We start from the raw sequence: 25,872 nt of genomic DNA on the forward strand, positions 1-25,872 counted from the left end.
AAATACAGTGGGCAAAATCAGCAGCGACTTTTTTTTTTTTCTAACTTTACATAATCTGGTCACACCGCTGTCTACCAGCAACGAATTTCACCACATCACTTGAAATCTTGGGCGTATTTCAGTGGTAGCCAAGACGCATGCTAGCAATTCATCAATCTTGTGGTATTTCAGAAGTGGTTTCGAGTTACCTATACTAATTCTACTCGCTGGCAAAAACAATTTGAAAATTTTTTAAAACAAAATGTTTGCACTTACCAAAAATCGCAATTACAGATATTACGTACTCTGTCCGGACTGTCTGAAATGCAACTTCACTCTAGTAAAAGCTATCCAAGAGCTTGTATTCTCAGCTCTGTTGCAAAGAAAAATACCGACTGAAATCCATTTCGTCCAATTAAGCCTTATATTAACTTTGTCACATGTGATGCTTTGTTATATCCTGCACATAGCATTGGTATGTTTCTAAGGAATGAAATCACTAGATTCACCTTACATGAACCCAGTTACAACACTAAAGGCTCGTCACAGCACACTGATTGATTGATTTGTGGGGTTTAACATCCCAAAACCACCATATGATTATGAGAGACACCGTAGTGGAGGGCTCCGGAAATTTCGACCACCTGGGGTTCTTTAACGTGCACCCAATTCTGAGTACACGGGCCTACAACATTTCCGCCTCCATCGGAACCGTCACAACACACTCAATCAATCTTACCAAATGATTATCTTGGTGAGATCTTCTGTGTAGTTGCACTGCAAAGCTAATGTATGAGACCTTGGGTCGAGAATTATGCCTTTTCCTGGTACATCCTCATTGGTCTGGATTGCGTTCACTGTGGAAAGAAGTAGAGGGGAAAAAAGTGAGAAAAATGCCTTTGCTGAAAAAGAAAGCAACATCCCTAGAGCTCCTGGTGGCAATGAAAATGTCTGCAAGAAACACTAGTGTGGATGCTCAAAGGAATGCAAGCTAGAGTCTTTGCATTGATCTGACTCAGCCATTTGGACTGACCAAATAACCATGTTCAAGGATGCCGTGGAGTCCTTTACGTAAGCTACATTCCAGAAGGCCAAGTTCATTAAGTAACACAAAAGAAATTTGCCTAGGACGGACCGTGTTTTTGGACAAAATAAGGACAACGCTGGCACTGATATTTGGCTCACAGTAACACTTCATAAAGACAAAATATAAAATAAGTGAAAAAAAGATGACAAACTTGGGTTTCTCCCAATGTACTAAGCAAGTACTGAAAGTGGCTACACCTGGCAGGCTGCCCACATTTAAAGTGCTGAAATGGTTGTTCTAAACATCGATAATGCAGTGCTGCTGAAGGGGTAACAACAACAACCAGAACAAAATAAAATCAAGACGACAAAAAAAGAAAAAAAAATACAGACGAAGCAGTAAACCAGCAAAAACAAAGTGCAGCCCTGTGAGCACGGAGCATGCCAACAACCAAGGCTTGGCCCACCCAACAAATGGGGAAGTATATGAACAACTACGGGCAGGCTCTCAATGCAGTATGCCGAGTGCAGGCTGGTAGGGGCGAGCCCTATATGCCGCTTTTTTTTGCTAGAGGTGCACACTGCAAAAAAAAAAAAAAAAAAAATGGGACGTAGGTTAACGAAACTTGTTTCTCAGAGCCAGCAAAAATGTGAGAGGGTGAGGGCCACGAGATAATGAAACAAGGCCCCAGTATCCCCAGCTACCTCTCCACACCAGCAGACTCCCCTTACCCAACTTTCACCAGTCGTTGTGGTGCGCCGGTAAGAGACGATGGCTCAGCGCAGCACCCCCCCATGCACATTTCCTCAACAGGGGAAGGTGGTCAGGTGAGGTGGCCCCAGGCAAGCAACACAGGAGGCAGTAAATGAAGGAGAACAAAAGAGAAGAGCCTGCAACTTGCTCTGAGCCATGCAATGCCAACAGAGGCACAAGACCCCTCACAGATCTGCAGGAGAGGTGGGAGCTGTGCAGGAAAGGGAGAAAAGTCACAGTCGTTCAAGCAGAACTAAGAATCGCCCAGCTGGACTCTGCAGGCAGCTTGTCGTGAACTTCTGTCAGACAGCTTACAAACTTCCTTGGCAGCGAGAACATTCCTGATGCAGCCACACCATGCCCCTAAATGCTTACAAGTTGTTGTTCTTTTTTTTTTTTTTGAAAGAACATTTTTCTGTTTTGAAACTGCAGCGATATCTGCACTGACATCATCACCCATAAAGACAAAATTACAGGTCACGAACAGAAATGAAACGAGGACATAGGAGAAAGAACATGGGAGGCACTGGACATAGTAACGTGCGTGAAGTGAATAAAGGAGGCACTCATGCCCACATGTCCGAGGTGGGGAGGAGGGGAAATGTTGAAGTGAACACACAGTTACGTGGGAACAACGGCAGGTAGAAGGATGGACAGCATGCCGAGGAAATGGAATGAGGGGGTGCACTTTCCCACATTACCCATTAGAACCAGTCACAGGGCTGCCACAGCTTTTCTACTTCTACAATGGCTCCTAGTACCTAAAACTGAAAATGAAGCTCATCTTAAATGTAAGTATGCGAGCAGCAGGTGAACATGGTTGTGACCAGTGTCGCACACAATGGTCCTCAAGTGCTTCAGCTACTGTACAGACATCAACCAACTTTGGCGCTGAGAAGTACATTGTGATAAAGAAACCAAGAGTGGCTAGAAAGAAAAGTGCAGCATGTCGCAGGCCTTGTAGCCTCAGAGTGCACATGCTATACTGGGCCTTTGAAATTTTGATTGTATATCAGTAAAGCATAAACAAGCATTGAGCAACTACCAATTTCTTACTTGGCATACTGACCGATTGACTATACACCATTTCACGGATGGGTTTGGTGCCACCGTATTGGGCTGTAGCCCAGTCGTTTTGGATCTTTTAACGACTATACTAACAGCAGCGTGGCAGACACATGCACATCAAAGCGATTGGATTGGTGTATTCAACATTTCATGATGTTATTAACTGATGTTGCAATATGCAAAAGTCCAAAAACATTAGTTTACCAGTCCAAGATGGCGGTGCCTATGTGATTCACATAAAATAGTCTATAAACGCATTGCATTCAATGCATTCAGTTCTTGCATCATCCAACAGAGAGGAAAGCTCACGTGATTATACACTCTAGGAGTGGAATAGCTATAACACACATCTGGAGGCTTCCTGCATTTAGCTAACTAATGTTTTCCTGGCCTTGCCAAGCACTGTGACAGCCCTCGTGACGGTCCATGAGGGGACCTTACCGGCTACCACAACGATTCGGTGGGCATGGGGGCTGAAGCTGCTGCACTTGTAGTGTCCCGCATGCGAGAGGTGGGCCCTCTCAACCGAGAGACGCATGAAGATGTGGCCGACAGAGCCATTGTTGGAGGAGTAGTCCTGTTGCAGGTGGTAGCCCTGGCTCTGAGCCACAGGCACACCGTCCTTGAGCCACAGTGGCACATGAGTCATTGGTACCTTGCACGTGATGGCAAACTTGCCTCGCTCCCGAACTACTGTAGTGGCCATGGGAGGCTCAGCGACGCCACTGGACTGTGACGTTTCGCTAGCTCCTGAGGAGAAGGGGGAAGCAATAGTGTGCTACCCTGCGCCGTCCCCGATTCCACATATTCTGGCAGAAATGGGCAATATACTTGCTTCTGGCCTGCAACACTATAAATCTAAAGTGCAGAAAGTAGCACTTCTAGCTTGAAAATTAGCAATACTCTACTACACAGGTACCTCCTCTACTGTATATAAAGCACACAGGTGGGGTTTAACTTAGCAATCAAAGTAATGCCACAGCTGAGAGATCAGATGCGATAGTTAAAAACAGCGCAAAGTATACACGTACAAGATACAAAGAGGACTGGCACTAAATGTAAAGTGCATACTTTATTACATAAACATGCAAATATACATTTATCGATTATGAAAGCTAGAGGCTTTGGCGATTTCTCCTCCCTTGTGTGTTCCATTTTATGTATATTTGACTGATATAACAATAAACCATGCAATTGGCAGTCAGTGCTCGTCCTGATTGCATATTGTCCTTGGTTTTGTACTGTATTTAATTATAGAAACATACTAAATGGCTAGCACTCACACAATTTTTGGTGAGCTGACAGCTTTAATGATGCCACAGTGACACTGTTGTTCAATAAAGGAATCTTAAATAAGCATCTAAATGACCAATCACACAGCAATACTGAGAGATTGGGAGTGAAATTCTTAGCAACCGATGCTGCCAATATTTATTGCCATTATTAAAATATACTTTAAGGTACACACAGTGGTGAACCAACTCTACCGTGAGAAGGGGGGGGGGGGGGGGCAAATCGTCAACTATATATATATATATATATATATATATATATATATATATATATATATATATATATATATATATATATATATATATATATATATATATATATATATAGATGGGTGTGTGTGCTTGTGTATTTTGTATTTCGAGCTGTAAACGACAATTTGAGTTGAATGAAAACTAACTAGCTTGACTCCTAATTAGGCCTGCATAGAGCTAAAACTTTGCTCTTTCACCTTCTCCCTGGTCCGACGGGTCAGGCTGCGGGATAAGCTTAAAAGCTGAGCTCCCCACTATACTCAAGTCCACTGCTTTATACGCCGCCACTTTGCAAACTGCTGCCACCGCTCCTAGTTACCATGGGAAAGGCTGATCAGGTCTGTGACAGACAAAAACGGGAACCGTTTCTTTCTGGTGCTCCAGTACGGAAAAACTAAAACATTGAAAAAGATTTCGTCAGAAGTATCGGCCTACAGGAGCTTCGACAGAGCACAAATGATGCTATTCATTTTGATTAAAGAAAATGATTTTCCTGAAGCAGCAAATGCTCCGATTGGTCCATAAAACGATTGCTCGGTCATCTCCATAACAAAGTAGGCAAAGCATTCATAACAAAGCAGTAAATGTTTTTGCACCTTGTACTGTAGCCTGCTTTGCAATGCTACAGTACAAGGCGCAAGAGCGTCACATAGGCTGCCTGCAAGGGTCATTCAAGGACAAATGTCACAGCAGCAATGTTGGAAAGACTTCACTATGTTAAAGCATTCCCTGGTAACATTTGCATTTCCTCATAACAATATAATTGAGCAATTACTGTGGTGATGGAAAATTTCGCCTTAGTTGTTGGTTTCCCCAGCATGCAGCCGACAGTGACCACTGTCTAAAGTGGGGGGGGGGGGGGGGGGGGGCTCAGGCCCCCCCAACTTTTCTCAGTGGAAGGAACTCGCACCCCCCCTTGCCCCCCCCCCCCCACCGGCTGATACACCTATGGGTACACAGTCGTGTTGATTGCAGGTGTCTGTAAATAAATAAATAAAATAGCTTGAACCAGCTAACCTAATAAAAAAAAAGAAACATCTGCCTTCAATGACCAAGAGGAAGGCGACATTTCATTTGAAACCCTTCTTCATAACAGGGACATATACACATCGCCGAGTGACCCAGTAGAGTGTAATAAATAGTTGCGAGATAAAAAAAAGTGAAGAGCTTCTGCATCAGCTCCCCTTTGCACGTGTACAATTGTGTAAAGGGCTTGCTATCTACACCTAGCCAGTTCAAGCACCTCAAGGGGCTTATCAGTTGTATGGAGAAAAAAAGTTTTATGCCTTAAGATAATTTGTACCCTCAGCCTCAAGAGACAATATGCAGAGTTGGGCTGGATGGAGTTCATATGTAATGCGTATAAAGTGACTGCAGAGCACTGCCTAAAGAAAATGAACTTCTGTATAAAATGTGAATAGAGTAACAAAATCCACACCTGATGATTCTGATAGTGTGATACCCTTTAAAATAGGTCTTTTTTTACCAGCTCTGAGAGAGCAGTCACAGAGAAGAGGGTTTGAACACACGTCATCTTTCACGTTCGAACGCATCAAGGTGACTAAACAGTTTTTTCACACTGCAGTCTCAAAAATATAATACTTATCCATAAGCGATTGACATTGAAGGCAATGTGAATCTCACAAAATCAAATATCTAATGGAAGAGATGAAATCATCAGTCATGTGTATGATATTAAGTCGCTTCGCGAGCAGCTTCACAGTTGTGCGCAACTATCACTGTTTTCCAGTGAATGCTGCCGCTGATGCAGCTAAGCGAAGTATGTAACTGTGGCCTTTCGAAAGACCGAGAGTTTTCGCATTGCACACGCGTTGTTCCACAAGCTACACAACCGCAGATTCCATCCCACCCCCTCTCCTGTCTGTTATTGGTGCCGTGGGTAGGGAAATTTTAACGGCAGCACTGGTTCGGTTCCAATCTACAAGTACGCGCGCAGATGTTCGTGAGCGTAAGCTTCGGACGTTGAACTCAAGTCCTGCACATATTTTTTTCTGTCTATGGCGTATGAGGCGTTGCCGTTACTGTTGGTGTCAGGGCCGCTGCTTCGTTGCCTTTCCCACCTTTACTGCCTTTACGACAACACGTTTAGCCCACCCAGCGAGGCCACTGGTGATAAGGACAAGTGTGCGCGTTATCTGCACAAGGTGCTCCGCAAAGAGCGCGGGCGATCGCTCCGTTTTTACGCGCTGCAGTCAGCCATCTTAGCCGTCTTTCCGGCAGACATATAAAAGCACAAATATAATTAAAAGAATCGCGAAGGAACCCTGGCTAAAACCACCGACTTGAACGCTAAATCCAAGTTGGTGCAGCCTGGTCGGCTGGCTTTGCCGCCCGCTTTTGACGCCATGCGTAACCGAAAACTTTAGCCACTACTTTCACAGTGAGAGAGAGAGAGAGAGAAAAAAAAATAATACGAAGGCTCGTAATCACATTTCAGTTTATTTCTTCGGCGATATAACTTTATGCTCTATTCAGCGGACCGTTTAGATCGCAGTCATGCCTCGTTCGTCCTTCAGACCTTGGCGTATTCATACCGAGGCATTTTTTTTTCATACGCGTCGCCAGAATCTATGGCAGCCGGTCACTTATCGACTAAACCTTGCGGGTTAATTTCCCTAGCGAAAACCACTGTTCCAAGGCTAAAACAGCCACTGACTAGCGCAGTATTTCGGCCCAACATAGAAACACAATCTAGGCAGAGAAACAAGTAGTAATGGCAGGGTATTTTCTGTCGTTCTATTTGTCCTTTTTCATTGCAGGCACGGCGACGTAGTAGGGCTGCTTTACGTGTTTCGTAACTTAAGAAAGACAAAAGAAGGTACATGATTGCGACCTCAGACTCCATGTACTAGCAGTCCAGTGATTGCCCGCTGCGACTGAATAATAGTGCCGAGGAGGCTATCGTCATACCTGTGCGAGTGACGAAAAGTGCGAAAGCAACTGCGATCGTGTGGGGTCCCATATCGGCTCCGGTGGACGAGCCTGGTGGCTGGCGGCGGGGCGCTTCTTGTTAGTTGCTGCGGAGTCACGACGACCGCCGAACCGGACCCAAACGGCTGAGTTCTAGTCACTCGCAGGTCGGTCCGCACAGACCGGACGCACTCAGCTGTTTCCGTCAGACTATCGCCGCAGAGAAACCGGTCGCCGCACTGCTGCTGCCCGTACAGCAGCCTCCCTCCTGGTACTGGTGGCGCCGCGTAGCGAGACTAGAGGACACTTGTTTATCCATTCGTCACGTTTGCACGGTAAAAAAAATGCCACGTTCACTGGCCTAAGCGTAGTTCTTGAGTTCGCCGCTGCATGTGAACTTAACGTGTTAGATCAAACATCTGGCGCTAGCTGTCAACCACACACTTATATTGTCTCAATATTTTGTTGTAAGCAGCGCTATCCACACTAAGCGAATAGTTGTCCTGTCGGACACTTTACATACTAGCAAAGCCAAGATACAATGACGCGCTGGAACCAAACACATGAATGTTGCGTTGGCTGTGTTTGTGCGATTTGTGCATTCGTAGGATACGATGGTGGATTTGCGAGGCCGACGGACCCCTTGGGCCAAGGCGGCGGCGGCGCGGCTTGCGCATCGACGCGAACGCACTGGCTGTGAGCCAGCTGCAAGCGGTGAGCGGCAGCGTTGCTAGCGTCAACGGCTGCGATTTGTCCCTGAGTCACGACAATTGGCACGTGCGCTTTGGGGGAGCACTCTGAAACAGCGCTGATATATTACCCTCTGACCCCTTTAGACCCTGCACCTTTCACCGTCGTACGCCTTTTCTATTTAATCGCAGCTCGTGTGAAGGTAAAGTTATATGGGTGATAGGCTGAGCCTGAAGTTCGATTCCACACAGTTGCATATCTATACTATAAATGTTGAGATATCTCCAAGTATAAGGGCAAACTAGTTTATTTATTTATTGACGTTTTTTGTGTCTGTGATACAGCAAAAATTAAAACACACTGAGTTTAGCTATGATATGTCTGTGTGTACGAGGGCGACAAATATCAAAGCAAGAAAAAAAAAACTAGGAACTATTAAACTTGTATAGATTAAAATAATACATACGCCGGACCTAAGTAATGGTTCCACAAACCTTTCATTTTTAACGATGTCGACCACATATCTGAATGCGGAAAGCGTGGATGGAGGTCGCATCGGCACCCATCCCTGCGGGGCAAGTTATATCGTAGGTATAAGACATTAAATATAGTTTTGTGCATAAATATAGTTTTGTGCAAATAAGGAACTTTTTTTTTTTGCGACCTCGATTGCCCACTGTGTAGAACAACTGTGTCCACTTACACAGAATACATTCAGGTTCTACTTGAATTTCATTTACTTGAACTCTATTTTATTCTTGTACTTCTGTTGTTAATTACCTATAATGTAAATGACTTTATATATTTATTGAAGTGTAATTCTTCATGTGGATAACAAGTATGTACGTAAACCTTCCTGTAACACCATGAACGCGGTACGTGTTGAGAGTGTCAACTCGCTCGCTGGATTTCGTGCCGACTGGTTGTGCCCCTGCGATCTCCGACGACAGCGCAGCTCTGGCCGACTGGGCTCTCCCTGCGCCATCTCCTGACGCCGACAAGAGCTCTCGCCGAGTGGTGCCCCGTCCTCGGACTCCTGCGACCGTTTCCATCTTTCCACTCTCCTCTTTACTTCTGTCGCTCGCTGTCCCTGCGCCTCGCTCTCTCCTCCCTCTCTCTATATATATCTTTTAATCCTATCCTTTTAATCCCTCCTTGCCCCCATCCCTTGTGAGCTATTGTTGAGGTGTCGCACTCTGATGCAGACAGTTACGAAGCTCACTTTTATCTTCTTTTCCCTTTAGGAATCACATAAAAAATAAATAAAATCAACTGTTTACACTGAATTAGACCTCGCTATAAGTTTGATCAGTTAGTTGGGCCGCGGACTTTAGTGCGATACTCGATCAGGGGAGAGCCATGGCCGGGGGGGGGGGGGGAGCATCAGCCCCTTCGTTGACACGAATTCCAGCCTGCCCCCTTTACCTTCTCAAGAGAAAACATAGACAAAACACAATCCATTAGCTCCAGCTATACTACCCCTAAAAATATTAAGAAGAACGCCTCCGCCCCCCCCCCCCCCTTCAGCATTAAAACAAACTCCTTGCACTGCCTAGTACTCAATACGCCTATCTCGTTTTATCTCATTCCGCCGCGGTGGTGTAGTGGCTACAGAGCGGGGCTGATGACCGGTCGCATTTCAATGAAGGCGAAATGTTAGGCGCACGTTGTCAATGTACGGTAAAGAACAGCAGGTAATCTAAATTTCCGGAGCCCTCCACTGCGGCGTCCGTCAAAACCATATCGCAATTTTGGGACATTGGACCCCAGGAAAATTCCTATTATTATGCATTTAACGGTAAACTGCATTTGCATTGGCTTTGTTCTTGCCACCAGTTCTTGCGCTAAAATTGATCGCACGAAAAGGTAACATCAGATATAGTAATGCGGTGCATTGTTAGCAAACGCAGTCGGCCTTTGAAAATGACGCATCAATTCCAGGCAATCCATGCAGAGGGCCCACGAAAGGGTGGAATATCACGGTGCCCCAGCCCCGACGTGGTCTCGGTCAGCGCTTTCGGCGGGTCCCCGATTGCTCGTCAGGATCAAATGAAGTACTTTATCTCTCTGCTCATTACAAACAAAAGCTTTGGCAATTCTGTCCATGAACGAATCATTCATGCACTGTCGTTGCGATTTTGTTTCTTCCAATGCTTTTTGTCTCATATTTCCTATCGGTATCCCAGAGTGTATGCCAACAATAGTATAGATGTCGTCAGACTATAGCCTCCCTGTATTCCCACTTTAATCTCTCTCTCGATCTCTCTATCTGCCTTATTCATGCCCTGTAATGCTCGAAACCTCTAGACCTTAAAATTCCGTGAGGTATCTAGTGAAACTTTCGGAGTCCTCCACCATACAGGGTTTTTGGGACGTCATCATCATCAGCCTGACTACGTCCACTGCAGGACAAAGGCCTCTCCCATGTTCCGCCAGTTAACCCGGTCCTGTGCTTGCTGCTGCCAATTTATACCCGCAAACTTCTTAATCTCGTCTGCCCACCTGCCACTGCATCTGACACTGACCCCACGATAGGGCAGTGTCAGATATGAATCCAAGCACGCGTGCATAACGACGTCAACTTCACTCATCTCGCCAGCGCGGGCCGTCTGATATCGTACACAGACAAGCAACTGTATTCGTCGTCCAACAAGTGTGCAGCGTTGCCATCCAGTCACTGCACTGTTGATGCCGCATGTATAGCCAGAGCGAAACGAGCAGTTTTGAACGTTTGACGACCACGAACCACACCGACGAAGTCAAGTTGCGTGGTTACGTGTCACTATACCCAACATCGCGCGCAAGAATGTCGCCCTTGGTGATGTCACCACGGGGAGTACATTTATGGAACATCTGCACACTTTTGATGTCACGTTGTGCGCCGCAGATGTTGTGTTTCAAGCCATCCGTGAGAGGTAAATGCTGTGCCATGCCACGAATCCTCCAGTTTCGTTAGGAACGAAATATTTCGTTCCTAACTAAAGCTGAAGACTTCATACACGTAATGATGTCGTGTTACACCCTGACTTGACCAGTGGGGCGAACAACTAGCAACGCCACCAAAACAAGTTCTCGCCCTCCATCCATGACATGCAGTCACACAAAAAAAATAATATTCTATGCATCGGGATCTCGATCATAGGCTCAAGGTTTGGGAGCAGTTGGAAGCTTAGAACGGTGACTACACGGGATAGTTTTATACGAAAACGTGCCACCGTCAACCGATTGCAACACAATGCGTTAACGGTCTAGTCGGTGTGAATCCATAGTTCGCGCGTTTTTTTTTTCTTTAGGGGCGAAGCTTTTTATAGCGGCACCTGTTCGTCCTCCGTATAGAATGTAACGAGTATAACATTTTGACCTCCAAGGTGGTGCCGGTGAGAGACTTCTGTGCGTTGTTGAACAATAAAAAATAATGCTCAATGTACATGTCAATGGCTGCTAATGGGGAATGAGAGACAGGAGCATTCGGCTTTTAGTTAACGCGCAGGCTGCGATCACCATTAGCAGCCATTGGCATGTACATTGAGCACTATCTGACAAGAAAGGGTTGCTACGTTATACTCGCTGGGTGTGACCTACTTAGCTTTAGAAAGGTTTAGCGAGCGTTGAGCCGCAGTGCCATGAATACAATGAACTTGTATATACCATGAATGAACTCGAGGAGGTTAAAAATGGGAAGTAGATACGAAGCGCAAGCCGTAAGAAAGTAAAAGCCGAATTCTCCGCCTCTCATTTCCTATTAGCAGCCATTGGCATGTACATTGAGCACTATCTGACTGAAAAAGTTTGCTACGTCATACTCGCTGGGCGTAACCTCCTTGGTTTTCGAAAGGTTTAGCGAGCGTTCGGCCGCAGTGCCATGAATACAGTGAACTAGTATATACCATGAACTCGAGGTGGTTAAAGGTGGGAAGTGGACCCGAAGCGCAAGCCGTAAGAAAGTGTGCGTGTGCCACCTCTCGTTTAGTCCTTGGAATGTCCGCTGGATGGCGGTGCTTCTATATGAACAACTCGCAGCTAAAGCTAACAATCGTAACCTCGTTGTAATTGCGGGAGGGTTAAATGACGTCCTGAAAAAAGAATCGTCAGGACTAGCGACGACCTTGGCGAAGGGGGTGGATGACATGCGCACCGTGTCCCCCCAGGTGCAAATTGTAGTATGCACAGTACCGGCAGTACCAGTACGCAACGTCAACCTGCAAAGAGCGGTTGTCGACGCAAACAAAGAGATATGGCGAATTAGTCGAGAGAAGGGTTTCGAGGTAGTGGATTTAAACAGGGAAGTGCACAGGTGGGGTGGATTCCAAAGAGACAAGATTCATTTCGATAAGAGGCTTGGACACGAGGTGGGCTGGCGACTGGCAGGACGCGCAGTAGCTTTTTTGGGGGGCTCACGGGCCCTTCGGAGTCCGGGGTAGCTCGTAACAGGGAAAACAACCAGGAGGACGCTTTGACAGGTAGAATTGCGAAAAACCAAAAAAAAAGGTAAAAGAAAAAGGAAAAAGGCGCGTGTTACAATTAGTTACATAAACATGCAGGGTGGCAGAAAGAAGGCAAAATGGTTAGAGATTGAGGAGCAGTTAAACAAAGAACAGATAGGCGTGTATGCGGTTACAGAAACACACCTTAGAGACTTGGAAGAGCCACCACATATTAAAAATTATGTTTGGGAAGGGTGTAACAGGACCATATCGGAAAGGAAAGGTGGGGGTGTAGGAATGCTAATTCACCGCGGAGCCAAATGGGTTAGAGTGAAACAGACGTGTTCAGAGCACCTCTGGGTTCTGGGCACAGTAGGTGGAAAGGAAACGTGGCTAGGGGTAGCCTACTTGTGGACGGGGAATAACTGCAGAGAAAAGAATCAGGAGATAGTGGATTGCATGAGTGCGGATATTAAGGAATTTGGTAATGGGGCCGAAATCATCCTTCTAGGGGACATGAATGCCCACATACATGACCTTGACGGATATTCAGACACCAATGGGAAGTTATTACTAGATCTTTGCGAGCAACATAGTCTGGAGATAGTTAACACGGGGCCTAAATGTGACGGCCAGATCACATGGGAAGTCGGAAACAAGCAATCAAGTATTGATTATTGTCTCATGACTGAAGGAATTTACCACAAACTGACAGAGATGAGGATAGACGAGGAAGGCATTAACAGCTTGGGTAGTGATCATAAACGAATAACATTACAAATGGGATACGAAACTGAAAATATGAGCATGGAATCAAAGTCTGGCAGCTCGTATTTAAATGACAAACAAATAATAAATATAGCCGCAAGAGTCGAGGAAGAAGTAGGCGAAATACCAGGCAAGGACTGGGAGTATAGTGAGCTGTTACATCTAATGACGAAGGAGATAGGGAAAGAGAAGAAAACTGTTTGCTGGAAAGGAAAAAGGAAGCCAAAAAGTTGGTGGAACAAGGAAATCCGGGAGGCGATCGAGAAGCGACGCGAAGCATCACGGGAGCATAGAAAGGCAAAAAGGAGAAGCGGCCGCAGGACGAAGTCAAAAAAATATGGGAAATATATTTAGAGAAAAAATCCCTTGTACAGAAATTGGTAGAGGCAAAAATTAAAGGCGAAAGTGACCGCTGGATGACAGAGATACACGAAAAAAAGGAGGCCGCGCCTAGGATTTTTTGGAGCCACATAAAGGCGCTAGGTAGGAAGTCTGTCACAACGCAACAACATATTCTAGATGAAGGAGGAAATCAATTGGAAGGGTACGAAGCGCTAGGTTACATCCAAAAGGCAACAGCCGATTCGTTTCAAAAGAGCGTCCAGGGGATCTCCCCGGTGAGTAAAAGTGTGGCGGAGAAAGCAACAGAGGAAGAGCTAGTACTTGATAATTTCAACTGGAAAAAGGCCGAAGGAAAAATTCCAAAGCGCACTGCCGCGGGTTTAGATGGGATTCCCGTTAGCCTCATTAACGAACTAGGACATAACACTAAAGAAGCATTGTTAAAAGCAGTAGAAAAAAGCTTAAAGGACGGACAAATACCGGACAGTTGGCGACAAAGTAGAATGAACTTAATCTATAAAGGCAAGGGAGAAAAGGACAAGATTCGCTCGTATAGACCACTAACCATTACATCGGTACTATACAGGTTGGCGATGCAAGCAGTAAAAATGAAAATAGAAACATGGGCCGAACATAACGATATTTTGGGAGAACTTCAGAACGGATTTCGAGTCGACAGGCGGTTAGACGATAACCTGTTTGTTCTCACTCAGTGTACAGAAATATCTAAAATAGAGAATAGGCCCTTGTACGTGGCTTTTCTAGACATCACTGGGGCATACGACAACGTTAATCAGGAAATTTTGTGGGATATATTGACAGGAATGGGCATGGGCGACGACTGTATACAGCTTTTGAGGGAGATATACCGAGAAAATACAGTTTGCATAGAGTGGGAAGGAATGCGTAGCAAAGAGAACGTTGAGGTTAGCAGGGGTCTGAGACAGGGATGTCCTTTGTCCCCGCTGTTATTCATGCTGTACATGGTGAGCATGGAAAAAGCGCTAGAAGGTAGCAACATTGGTTTTAATCTGTCACACAAACAGGGCGGCATGATGATTGAGCAGAAGCTTCCAGGTTTATTTTATGCGGACGATATCGTCTTATTTGCGGACAGTCGAGATGATATACAGCAGCTGGCGAATATATGCGGAAGGGAAGGTGAAGCTCTTGGACTAGGATTCAGTGTAACGAAGTGTGGATTGATGGTATTCAATGATCCCTGTGATCAGACGGTGTCCATACAAGGCCAAGAAATACCGAGGGTAAGTGAATACAAGTACCTTGGAGTATGGATAAATGAGAGTGATAGATACATGGAGGTACAGGAAAAAGCCTCGGCAGCAAAAGGAAAGAGGAATGCGGCAATAATGAAGCACAGAGCGTTGTGGGGATACAATAGGTATGAGGTGCTTCGAGGTCTGTGGAAGGGTGTAATGGTTCCAGGGCTTACTTTTGGGAACTCAGTGGTGTGCATGAGGGCAGAGGTGCAATCGGGAATGGATGTAAATCAAAGGACTGTGGGACGCCTCGCGTTGGGTGCTCACGGGAAGACGACAAACGAGGCTGTAAAGGGCGATATGGGGTGGGCAGGTTTTGAGGCGAGGGAAGCGCAGAGCAAAATAAGGTTCGAAGAAAGGCTAAGAAATATGAAGGAGAGTAGATGGGCAGAGAAGGTGTTCCGTTATTTGTATAGGAAGAGCGTGGACACACAGTGGAGAAAAAGAACTAGAAGACTCACTAGTAAATATTGTTGTGAACGACGGACCGATCCCGCCGAAGCCACCACTGTTGCGAAAGACGGCGACGCCAACACGGCCCCGGAGGCGCCACTGCTTTCAACTCCGCCGGGAAGGTCACCAGCCGTTTGGTAGCGTATGTTTATCAGCTCGCGACTGCTTCTGCGCAGAGCTGATAAGACGAGCGGACGAGACGACGGTGAGTTAAACAAGGTTTATGTACAGCATATTTACAGAGGCGTTACAATTTCGGCACTGGGGCCGACAGAGACTCGAAGAGCCGAGCTCTCCTCTCTAACACATAGGTCAGCCTTTCGCCTAAGACCGCTGACTCACACACATGTCGGCACTCCGACACGGGGACGCCTCTCACATAGGACCGCCGATCGCGACGCGCCGCAGGGCTTCTTTTATTTACACCGGGTCCAACCAAAATGTCCAATCAGAAGCGCCGCTGGTCGTCAGGGCAGATTCCGCCAATGGGGGCCGCCGCGCCATGCGTCAGACCACCAGACACGCGGCCGCCGGCTCGCTGTCACGTGCGCAGCTGACTCACTGCACATGGGCCAGAGGGGCGCCGCGCGTGTTCACGCCGTCGAGGGGATCGCGCCAGGCAGACTGCGGGCTGGCCTTGACCCAGATTGCCTTTTTCAGAGGCACGGACGTTTGACGAGGACTCGCTGGCATAACAGCACCCCCGCCGCCAGACAATGCACCGGAAAGACGAGCTGCTTCCACGGGGCTCGGATGTCAGGTGCGCTCGTTCGCCAGGTCCCTCCAGGTTCGCCTCCAGGGCCATGTGGAGAATACAGCTCCAAACTGTACCGGGAACACATCCCATTTTTGACGACGGATCCCAGCTCCACTGGCTTGTCGCCACAACTTGTCGACCAGCTTCACTCGTCTCTTCTGACCATCTTCGGTTTCAGCACTTGTCGATGGTTCTGCAACTTGCCAAGAACGGTTCGACAACAGACAACACACGACACAAGCAAGTGCCTTCGGTCACCCGACAGAACACCAGACAAAGTATAGTACCACATATACCTATCTACGTGTCTATCGGAATTTTGTTCCCTCTACATCAAGAGGCACATGTGGGACAAAAGACTCTTAAAATGACAACTCAATTTTTTTTCCCACGTACAACAACGTAACGAATTAGAATACCACAAAGTTGGCCCCTTGAGATCACTCTGAACGAGAGCGCTCAGCCCAGGTCGTGATGAGGTCAAAATTTTGCCCCGAATCGCCAGCGAGAAACCGAAAGGTTGAGAAGTTACTAGCTGGAACGCACTGCTCAATGCACCTGCATTAGCGTTTACCTTTCCTTTTTTTTTTCTTTAGCGAACGTCAAAGTTGCGCTGTGGAGCAACATGCTCCACTTCAGTAACCGGCCACTTTTAGGCGACGATACCTATGCGGCACCAAGAGCGGCTCACACTTTCGACGTTGCACATGGGAACAACGATACGGCTTGCTACGGATTGACTCCTCACCGCTTAGCTCGATATCGTGTTCGATCACCCTCATGTTTCCGGGGCGGTCCGAAAACACGTCTTCAAACTCGGAACCAATCTTTCTCAGGTCCTCTTTCTCAGGTCCTCCTTCACTTAAGCTAGGCTCTAGGTTTATCTGCTCCCGGATTACTTTCGATCCCCCTTCGATCACCTCACTAGAACTCAAATTTTCTGCTTCCTCTTCCTCTGAAGCCTTCAACAGCTGATTTACGACCGCTTGATGTTGAACATTGGGTTTCATCAAGTTGTAAATTTTGTTCTGCCGCCTTCCTACTTGCACCTCATAAGTTGTATCGCAAGGCTTCGATAATACTTTGGCGGGCCCTTCCCAATCAACCTCAAGCTGGTTCCTTTTGGATGGCTGCAGCCGCATTACCTGATTATCAACTTCAAAAGCGCTCTTCTTCACCGATTCCTCGTAGTGCTCCTTCGACAGCACTTTTGCCGCGTTTTTCTGGCTTTCCACTAGCGCTTCAATTTGGCTTTCCACTAGCGCTTCAATTTGGCTTTCCACTGGCGCTTCAATCGAGAGATCCTCACGCTGCTCTCGAATGAGCGTCTCTCGATCAACTCTCGGCAGCTCGCTCCAACTTTCCGCTACAGGCGAGAGCGTTGCAGCCCTCTCCCTCTGATCCAATGGCGCCATGTCGTCTCCCTTTACGCATACCTCGCAGGCCGCTTCCGCGACGGGCCGCTCGCGTGACTGCTCCCATGACTCATGCGGAAACTTTCCTTTCTGGGGTTCCGTCGACCCGCCGACAAGGCCACTTGAGAGTTCACCGCATGGAACCAGATCAAGCTGCCGCGATAGCTTCCGCGCTTGCGATCGCGTGAGAGCCATGCACGCTAAGTTGGGGAAGAACGATTTGCCCTGCTCTTTGAGAAGCTGCTCCGAGTTGTTGGAGAAAAGATAAGGAAAACGATCATTTAGCGCGGCAGACACAGCTGCTTCGGTGCGAAGCTTACCGAACGGGCCTTCAATGACAACCGTGGCGATTGGTAAGCGAACACTCTGCACCTCGGCGACTTGCCTGATCCACGCGCATTCTCCTGTGAAGTCATCCGGAGACACCAATGAAGGATGGACAACGTCCATGGTTGCCGCTGAGTCTCTAAGTGCTCGGCACGTTTTCTCATTGACCCTAATTTCTTGGAGATACGGCTCCAACAACCGCATGTTTTTTCCTGATTCTCGGATTGTTGCGAAGGCAAATTTTTCCTGACAGTTTCTCGCGATGTGCCCTTCCTTTTTACAGTTGTAGCAGATTAGCGGCTTCCGTTTGTTTTCCGATTCGAATGCCTGTGTGGTAGAAACCTCACTCGATTTCTCCGCTTCTGTTTGCCCTTCCCCTACACTGTCCTTCGTAAGAGACGGGTCCTTCTTGAAATTACGGTGCGGATCGGGTCTCCGTCGATCAGGTTTCTTTGAAAAGCCCTCTTTCCTTTCACCCTTTTCAACGCGCACTGCCCTGCTATGCAACTTGCGGCGAGTATAATACTCCTCAGCTAACTCAGCTGCCTTGTTTAACTGTACGTCCCCAAGTCTGTCCTGCAGCCAAAGCCTGACATTATCCTCGATGCAGCGGTAGAATTGCTCCAATGCAACGCATTCCACCACTTTATCGCGGTCGTCATAAACACCTTCGCCCTTGAGCCATTCAATTAAATCGGCCTTAAGACGAAACGCGAAGTCAACGTGTGACTCATTCCCCTTTTCAGCATACCGGAACCTTTGCCTGAAAGCCTCGGGTGACAACTTATAACGTCTCAAGAGCACTTCCTTAACCTCGTCATAGCTCTCAAACGCTTCCCTCGACAAGCAAGTTATCGCGTCGGACACTTCGCCGGGAAGAAGAGCTAGCAGGTTCCGCGCCCAAAGAGGCCGCTCCAAAGCGTTTCGCTCACAGACGTGTTCAAACTTGACGAGATACTTCGCCATGTCCTCGCCTACTACGAACGGTGGCAGTTGGTCCCGAATTCTAAAACCGCTGACCTGAATCGTCGGAGAAGCTACGCTAGGCGCCTGCGAACACTGTAGGATTGCCAATTCTAGTCGTTTCAACTCTAGGCGCTCTTGTCTCTCGGCCTCCTCGCGCTCGCGACGTTCGCGCCTTTCAGCTTCTTCGCGAGCTTCGCGCCTTTCAGCTTGTTCACGTTCGCGAGCTTCGCGCCTTTCAGCCTCCTCACGTTCGCGAGCTTCTACTTCTCGCCTTTCAGCCTCCTCACGGCGTGCTTTAATATCCACCCAGGCCTCATCGACTTCCTCAGCCGACACTCCCTCATCCTTCATGATCTCAAGGATCGCTTGCTTTCGTTTCGCACGGCCCAAAGTAATGCCGAGTTCCTCACAAATTTCGACGAGTTCCTTCACTTTAAGGTTCTCCATCGTTCACACTAGCCTCTTGCTGTTTGCCCCTGTTAACAATTTACTTGCCGTACCCACTATAAGTCAACTAGCAAGACGCGCAAGCAATTTTTCACTCTCCCGTGTTTACCCCCTCCGCATTTACTTTGGTTTCAAAGCACTTCGACTTTGCTTGAAACGATCAAAGCTCACTCTAATGCTTCACACAGCCCTTCTCTAAACTACTACAACCTGAGCTAGAGTAGTCTGGTGAACTGAGGGGAAAACATCAGGCACTCACCGCATCGATGTCGCTGACGCCGGCCGATCCCGCAGCTGCCAACCACTGTTGTGAACGACGGACCGATCCCGCCGAAGCCACCACTGTTGCGAAAGACGGCGACGCCAACACGGCCCCGGAGGCGCCACTGCTTTCAACTCCGCCGGGAAGGTCACCAGCCGTTTGGTAGCGTATGTTTATCAGCTCGCGACTGCTTCTGCGCAGAGCTGATAAGACGAGCGGACGAGACGACGGTGAGTTAAACAAGGTTTATGTACAGCATATTTACAGAGGCGTTACAATTTCGGCACTGGGGCCGACAGAGACTCGAAGAGCCGAGCTCTCCTCTCTAACACATAGGTCAGCCTTTCGCCTAAGACCGCTGACTCACACACATGTCGGCACTCCGACACGGGGACGCCTCTCACATAGGACCGCCGATCGCGACGCGCCGCAGGGCTTCTTTTATTTACACCGGGTCCAACCAAAATGTCCAATCAGAAGCGCCGCTGGTCGTCAGGGCAGATTCCGCCAATGGGGGCCGCCGCGCCATGCGTCAGACCACCAGACACGCGGCCGCCGGCTCGCTGTCACGTGCGCAGCTGACTCACTGCACATGGGCCAGAGGGGCGCCGCGCGTGTTCACGCCGTCGAGGTGATCGCGCCAGGCAGACTGCGGGCTGGCCTTGACCCAGATTGCCTTTTTCAGAGGCACGGACGTTTGACGAGTACTCGCTGGCATAACAATATACGGCTGGTATTGTAAGCCATTTGTCAACAAAGAGCGTTAAGGGAAAAGTCAGGGAGGCGGAGAGGATTTACTGGATGGCAGCTATGGAGAAAAAACCGGCTTTGAGTAACTACCGAAAGGGCAAAAATGAAATAAGGAGGGAGGCATTTTACGATAATTCAAGGGGAAGCGCTTTACTGTTTGAAGCGAGATCGGGTTGCCTTAGAACGCGTAGTTATAAAGCAAGATTCAGTAAAGAAGAAGAACAATGCACATGCTGCGGGAAAGATAAGGAAACGGCGGAGCATGTTCTGATTGAATGTGGAGATATCCACCCAGGTGTACGTTTGGGCACGAGCCTACAGGAAGCCTTGGGTTTTAGGGACAACAATGGAAAGCTGAACACACCCGCGATAGAAATAAGTAAGAGACGGTTAGAGTATTGGTGGCAGAAAATTAGAGAGAAAGGACAAAAATAAATATTGGAAAAATAAAATATGGACAGTGTGCCGTAAATGGCAGAGAACTTAAGCTGAAAATTTACCTTTTTTCCATTAAGATAGAATTTATCGAAGTAGAGGCATTAGGCCAACATAAAAAAAAAAGAAAAAAGTTTTTTTTTTGTCGAGCCTGGTGGCATACTTGTCACCGCCCCGTTATAAAGGGGACGCTCATAGCATCCATCCATCCAATATATGATGAAAAGATGCGAGATGGTGGTACTTGGAGTGTTGAATAGATGGACGAACGGACACATAGACAGATGCATGGATGGACGCATGAACGGACGCAGGGGCGGCTGCATGGACGAACACAGGGACGGACGCACGCACGGACGGGCTGATGGACGCATGGACGGTCACACTGACGGACGCATGGACGGACGGAAGCAAGAACGAATGGACGGACGAATGCTTCGCCCCACTCTCCACCATTCACTCCGTGGATATGCTGCCATTTTTTTTTATTTATTAACCGCCAAAACGACGCCACATAACAGACGACAGGACAAAGTGCCTTGTCCTGTGGCATGATTTTTACGCTTAAAAAAGCACTATGAACCAAGCTATATTTTTTACATCGATCTTTTTTTACTCCAAATAAGAAAGCGCGAAAAGTGCGGCATTTCGTGCACACTGATGGGCGCACAAGTTGCCACAGCTATTTAAGCAAAACAATTTACTGTTTCGTTTGTGCTCTCAGTATAGCTTTTGCAACAAAAAAAAATACGGTAGACCCACTGTATAACTCTGTACAACTCTACTCTACGCCACACTTTTATAGGTTTCGCACACAGTTCCTATTCTTCAGTTTGCCTGAGAAGCGGCGAATTATATACCGGTGGCACGCTGATGAGTACCTATGCATCGACAAGACATATGAGCCCGGAAGTTCCTGAATACGGGAAAAAAAGGAAAGAAAATAGAAAGCGAATAGCGGAAAGGAATGAACTAAATCAACAACGCTGACCACATCACTGTTGACGATTATATATATATATATATATATATATATATATATATATATATATATATATATATATATATATATATATATATATATATATATATATATATATAGGCCATGGCGGCCGCCGCAAATCGCCCCGCTAATTAAGCGAACAAATCGGCGGACCCTTTGATGTATGCTGTCAGGATCTTGGGACCTCTCACATGCACGATAAGGAAGAGCCCCACTGGCGCCACCTTGCAGTGCAGTGATCACGACTCAATATTGGACGTTCACGTGAACCGTGTATGCTCATCCCCCTCACCTATTGTGTGTGTGTAATTTGTGTTCCACTCGGAGAGGAGGAGCCCGAAAGGGCTTAAAACGACGCCGCGGAGTGCTGGACATCGCTCTGAACCATGTAACGGTTCAACCACCACGCTCGTGGGTTGTGAAACCCCTAACCTTTCTTTGCTGTAAATATGTGTAAACAGTGCCATAAACCTGTTTGTTTTTGTATCCTCTTCTTGTCAGCGTTCGTTTCCACCACCCGGTTACACCACGCTACCACAAGAGACCGGGTAGACCCCCATTCGCAACAACTGGTGGCAGCGGTGGGATGCCATCAGCGAACTTCCTTCAACTTTAACAACGGGCAAAGTTACGCAAGCACTGTCGGGCCCAACATTAGCCGATTTTTTCTCCTATTAGCCGCAACTGCTGTTGTATTATCTTGCCGTATAGCGTATTGTGCAACTTACGCAGTATTAAAGTTTTTACACACAAAATTGCGCCACACGGTATGGCTTGCCGTGCAGGCGGTTCTGGCGTCGGGCTTCGTGTCACTGTTCCACTTGGATCTATAAATAGCGGGTGTTGCTATGCCGAACGGATTTTTAAGAGCTTTACACCGAAAGATAACTATTTGATTTACATCTACTTTTTAAATGCGAAGCATTTCTTAGCGAACTTTCGCGACTTTGAGCGTATATCTATCTATCTATCTATCTATCTATCTATCTATCTATCTATCTATCTATCTATCTATCTATCTATCTATCTATCTATCTATCTATCTATCTATCTATCTATCTATCTATCTATCTATCTATCTATCTATCTATCTATCTATCTATCTATCTATCTATCTATCTATCTATCTATCTATCTATCTATCTATCTATCTATCTATCTATCTATCTATCTATCTATCTATCTATCTATCTATCTATCTATCTATCTATCTATCTATCTATCTATCTATCTATCTATCTATCTATCTATCTATCTGAAAGAAAGCGGATCGCGCAGTGAACGAATAAATCATGTGGTTTAGAAATCGGAAATGATGCCTTGCGTTCAATTTGAACGCGTACGCAAATTGTCATGTTTTCATTTTCCGTATAGCACAACAAGAAAAGGGGCATTTTGCAAACGCCCCGGCAGTGCAGTGTGCAGGAGGGTTAGTCTCAGCACGGCACCAGGCTGCGTAGGTGTATGAGCGTACGAAGCGCACGACCGCAAAATATGGCGTGGTCACGTGGCGTTCACAGCTGCTTTCTTTGCACATGGCAGCAGCTGCATTTCCAGAGAGCGCTTCCCGTGACAAATCTCTCTCTTTTCATGACGCCAACACTACAAGAGCAAAAAAAAAAATTTTTTTTCTTGCTTCGATGGTATGACCATACAGCGCTGCATAGTTCTCTTCAGCTTATGTTGCAGCTTTTGACTGTTGAGCGTTATCGTCAGGTGTTCCACCCCAGAGACACGCCAGAACCTGAAACCGCGTCGAAAAAAACACTAAAAAAATTGGCAGCATATCCACGGAGTGAATGATGGAGAGTTGGGCGAAGCATTCGTCCGTCCATTCGTCCATTCGTTCTTGCTTCCGTCCGTCCATGCGTCCGTCTGTGTGACCGTCCATGTGTCCATCCGCACGTCCGTGCGTGCGTCTGTTCGTGCGTCCGTCCCGGCGTTCGTCCATGCATCCGCCCCTGCGTCCGTTCATGCGTCCATCCATGCATCTGTCTGTGTGTCCGTTCGTCCGTCTATTCAACACTCCAAGTACCACCATCTCGCATCTTTTCATCATGTATTCTCCCTATAGAAGCACCGGCATCCAGCGGACATTCCAAGGACTAAACGAAAGGTGGCACACGCACACTTTCTTACGGCTTGCGCTTCGGGTCTACTTCCCACCTTTAACCACCTCGAGTTCATGGTATATACTAGTTCACTGTATTCATGGCCCTGCGGCCCAATGCTCGCTAAACCTTTCTAAAACCAAGGAGGTTACGCCCAGTGAGTATAACGTGGCAATCTTTTCCTGTCAGATAGTGCTCGATGTACATGCCAATGGCTGCTAAGGAGAAATGAGAGACAGGAGAATTCGGCTTTCACTTTCTTACGGCTTGCGCTTCGTATCTACTTCCCACCTTTGACCACCTCGAGTTCATTCATGGTATACACTAGTTCATTGTATTCATGGCACTGCAGCTCAACGCTCGCTAAACCTTTCTAAAACTAAGGAGGTTACACTCAGCGAGTATAACGTAGCAACCCTTTCTTTTCAGATAGCGCTCAATGTACATGCCAATGACTGCTAATGGGGATTGAAGCGTGCGCGTTACCTAAAAGCCGAATGCTCCTCTCTCATTCCCCATTAGCAGCCATTGGCATGTACATTGAGCACTGTTTTTTATTGTTCTACAACGCACAGAAGAAATCTCTCACCGGCACCACCTTGGAGATCAAAATGTTATACTTGTTACATACTACAACGGCTACGAGGGACGAACGGGTGTCGCTATAAAGAGCTTTGACCCTAAAAAGTCGCAGCTTTGCCGCAAAGGCGAAGCAATGAACGCGACAAGTGGGAAGATCACGCGCCGAATGGCAAGCAGATCGAAACGTGTCCCATGTTTTGCACGAATGACGCATGAAATGTATTCACAGGTACAAATGAACGTGAATAAGCCTCTCAATTGTTACTTCGCCGTGTCTGAAGAGCACGCCGTTTTCGCTAACGGATAATGTGCAACGATTACAGTGACCTTTGCGCGCCCGGTAACTACAACATAAATGTTCCAGTGAAAGCCCAACGCCTTTGACGAAACTCCTAGGAAATACATAGCTCCAACACCTACATAATATTTGTAAGACATCGTTATTAAGTGGTAGCCAATGCCGTAGCCAAAAATTCTTTTCGGTTAGAACTTTCTTCCATAGTTTATGTGCGTTTGTATGCGCACGTATATGTATGCGCATACAGAACTGAAAATTTTTCGAGAGGTTGGAACCCTTCCCCTTGGATACGTCCGTGTCAGTGTTTCAGTTTCAGTTGGGTCATCTTTGACGGAACACCTATAAAATACATAGCTCCAACACCTATATAATATTTGTAAGACTTCGTTATTACGCAGTAGTGTGGCGTATGCCTGTGGAATTTCGCCCCGCCGCGGTGGTCTAGTGGCTAAGGTACTCGGCTGCTGACCCGCACGTCGCGGGATCGAATCCCGGTTGCGGCGGCTGCATTTCCGATGGAGGATCAAATGCTGTATGCCCGTGTGCTCATGCAGATTTGGGCGCACTTTAAAGAACCCCAGGTGGTCGAAATTTGCGGAGCCCTCCACTACGGCGTCTCTCATAATCGTATGGCGGTTTTGGGACGTCAAATCCCACATATCAATCATACCTATGGAATTTTAGAGACATTTAGAGCAGCACATGTCTGCGATTAGTGCAGTCAGGTGAACCAGAAATCGAGCTACCACCATGTACGCACTTGTTGTTCGCGTCTGCTTTCTGTGGTTATTCACCTCCCCCCCCCCGCCCCTCTCCTCCCCCCAAACAGGCTGCATCTAGCCCGTTCTTTCTTACCTTTGGTTTTATGTATACCTATTGTTCAAACGCAAACAATGAGGCTGATATGAGGTTCATATGCTTACGCATTCTCTTATAGCCTGTACTTCCAGCCGGCTCTCATCTGCTATGTATACGAACGACATCATAACCACATGCGCGCATGTGCGAGGCCATGTGCAAGCGAAGAAGCAGTGGCGTAAGTAATAGTGCGCCTATACGCCGGAAATACTCGAAGAATGAGATCGGTCAGTCGGAAACGCGACTTGATTGCTTCTTCCACGTGACGAAGCAGGAAGCGAGAGAGACGCGGCCTTGTAATACGCACGGCCTTTTCCGTAGTCTGGGAGGCGACATGGGTGTCGCCCCTGAATAATGGCGCGCAAGCAGCCGGCTTTCGCGAGCGGCCACCGTTACAGCTAA

The 25,872-nt window shown here is 47.2% G+C and overlaps 1 protein-coding gene across 2 annotated transcripts in view; it reads right to left on the bottom strand.

The window, feature by feature from the left end:
• LOC142807243 (neuroplastin-like) overlaps positions 1–25,872 on the bottom strand; it is a 75,494-nt gene that overhangs the window by 26,319 nt on the left and 23,303 nt on the right. For both annotated transcript variants that reach the window (XM_075891334.1, XM_075891333.1), the window contains one exon: positions 719–836. In XM_075891334.1, coding sequence (XP_075747449.1) covers positions 719–836 — 118 coding nt within the window. The remainder of the gene's footprint in view (positions 1–718; positions 837–25,872) is intronic.

The sequence above is a fragment of the Rhipicephalus microplus genome, chromosome 1 (assembly GCF_043290135.1).
Source record: "Rhipicephalus microplus isolate Deutch F79 chromosome 1, USDA_Rmic, whole genome shotgun sequence".
In the NCBI taxonomy this organism is placed as follows: Eukaryota; Metazoa; Arthropoda; class Arachnida; order Ixodida; family Ixodidae; genus Rhipicephalus; species Rhipicephalus microplus.